This window comes from Buceros rhinoceros, unplaced genomic scaffold, assembly GCF_000710305.1.
Source record: "Buceros rhinoceros silvestris isolate BGI_N320 unplaced genomic scaffold, ASM71030v1 scaffold19747, whole genome shotgun sequence".
Lineage (NCBI taxonomy): Eukaryota > Metazoa > Chordata > Aves > Bucerotiformes > Bucerotidae > Buceros > Buceros rhinoceros.
This window is the reverse complement of record NW_010420660.1, coordinates 2895-4809: the sequence shown is the minus strand read 5'-3', so window position 1 is coordinate 4809 and position 1915 is coordinate 2895. Positions and strand designations below refer to the sequence as shown.

The following is a 1915-nucleotide window of genomic DNA, read 5'->3' as shown; positions in this document are numbered from 1 at the left end:
CCCTTCGAAGGGTTTCTCCTTGCTGTTGCTCCCTGGGGAAATCGCATCTCTGGTCCCAGAGGCTCTCCAGCAAGACCCGCAGGTGCCTACAACCGAACCCAGCTGCATTCAGAGCGAAAAGCTTTGGAAAACCCAACATAAACCCCCCGTATGTGCTCACCTGCGTCACGTTGGTGATGAAGAAGGGGAGCCAAGCCACGAAGAACATGCCCAGGAGGATGCCCAGCGTCAGGCTGGCCTTCAGCGCCTTCTTGCTGTGCTTGTTGGCGAACCTCCTGCTCTCGCTGCCGGCCGTGGGCTGGCTCGGGGCACAGGCAACCTGCAGCGGGAGACGGGGCGGTGAGCGAGTGCGTCTCCCCGGGCCGGAGCTGCCAGCACCGGCACCATCCTCCTGCCCAAGGAAAGCGGCGCTTGGTGCTGCAAATCCTGCAAAAAACCCCACCATTATTTCCCTTCCCACGAGAGGCAGGAGGATGGTGCAGACCAGAGTCCCTGAACCGTAAATCAGAGAGAGGAAGCAGGAGAAACCCTCAACGTTGAAAGGATTTTAAAGGCTGTTACAGTAAAATAGGGGCTTTCTCGTTAGGCTGCTGCTTTATAGAAGAATCCAACTCGGTCTGTGGTTTTGGTGAGGATAAAGCGTGTCCGAAAGAGGCTGATTAGAGCAGCAAACTAACGATATTTATAAAAGCAGGGTGTCAAACAGCTCAGCCTACAAACACCATAACCCACTCAGTCCCCTATCCACTCCTGCAATCGAAAATGAAATTATTATCTCAGCCCTCCGCCGCAATTACAGGAGACTCCATTACCACTCAGGGTCCTGCCCCAGAGGAGAACAACAATCTGGTTAAAAAGATGAAATTCGAGGGCTGACGCCTTGTTTTTATCTCACCCTGAGCCCATCTGGGGCTCCCAGGAACCTGTGAGACACTCTGTGGAAGTTCAGGGGGTGGATGGATGCTGGTTTCCTGTGGCAGAGCAAAGCACCTGAGCATCCCCTGGTGCCATGAGCATCCCCCGGTCCCTTGGGCACCCACCAGTGCCCTGAGCATCCCCGCTGTGGCTGCAGGGCTGCAGCAGGTTGTGTCTGTAGAGTCCAAAAACTTGGCACCCAGGGAGAAAATAAAACGTTTTCTGATATCGTCTGTTTATGCTTTGATTCTCATTTTCCTTCTGAAAGTCTGGGGCATCTCATCACGTGCGGGGTCGGAGACTCCTGGCTGCTTTCTTAAAAGAGAGAACACAAGCTAACTGAAGGTATTTAAAGGCAATCAAATTTGCCTTTCCCTGTAGGATATGAGGTCAGTAAAGCCCATTAGGGGGACTCAAAGCTGTTAGATTCGGTGGCAATTACCTCCTCCCAGAGAAACACAAACAAGCACAGCCACGCTTTGGTTCTAAAAACACAAACTCGCTGGTTTAAGCAGTGCCCGAGTCAGGAGGTGTTTTGCAGTTCTCGTGACAGAGACAGAAGCTGCCGTTCGAACGGAGGTGCTCTCCAGGATCCGGTGTTGGGATTATTTAAACTCCTTCTCCCCCACACGTCCCACACCCACCACGGCCACGATTTATGAGTGGAAAGCCAGATAAGATTAAATCCCTCTGGGATGACGCTCACGGGGAGGGGGGCGAAACGGCGTTTATTCTGCGCCGCTGAGCTGCTTCGCCTGGATTTAATTTACTTCTCTGCTTCTGCTCGTGCTGTTGCTGCACTCATGAGCAGCTCAAAGGCTGGGACAAGACACGGGATACACCTCCGAGGACATCAGGGAGGCGGATGGCACCCATGGTCTCCCTCCCCGCGGTCTGGTTGCCAAAGCTCTTTGCCAGCTCCGGCCCCGGAGGCAGAAACACCCCAAACCGCGGGGGTCTGCAAGGAGCAACGTGGCTGCGGGCCACCTAACCGCGGGGG

The 1915-nt window shown here is 54.4% G+C and overlaps 1 protein-coding gene across 1 annotated transcript in view; it reads right to left on the bottom strand.

Moving 5' to 3' along the window:
- HTR6 (5-hydroxytryptamine (serotonin) receptor 6, G protein-coupled) overlaps positions 1–1915 on the bottom strand; it is a 4897-nt gene that overhangs the window by 2172 nt on the left and 810 nt on the right. Inside the window, 1 exon segment of the mRNA XM_010139386.1 lies at positions 161–324. Coding sequence (XP_010137688.1) covers positions 161–324 — 164 coding nt within the window.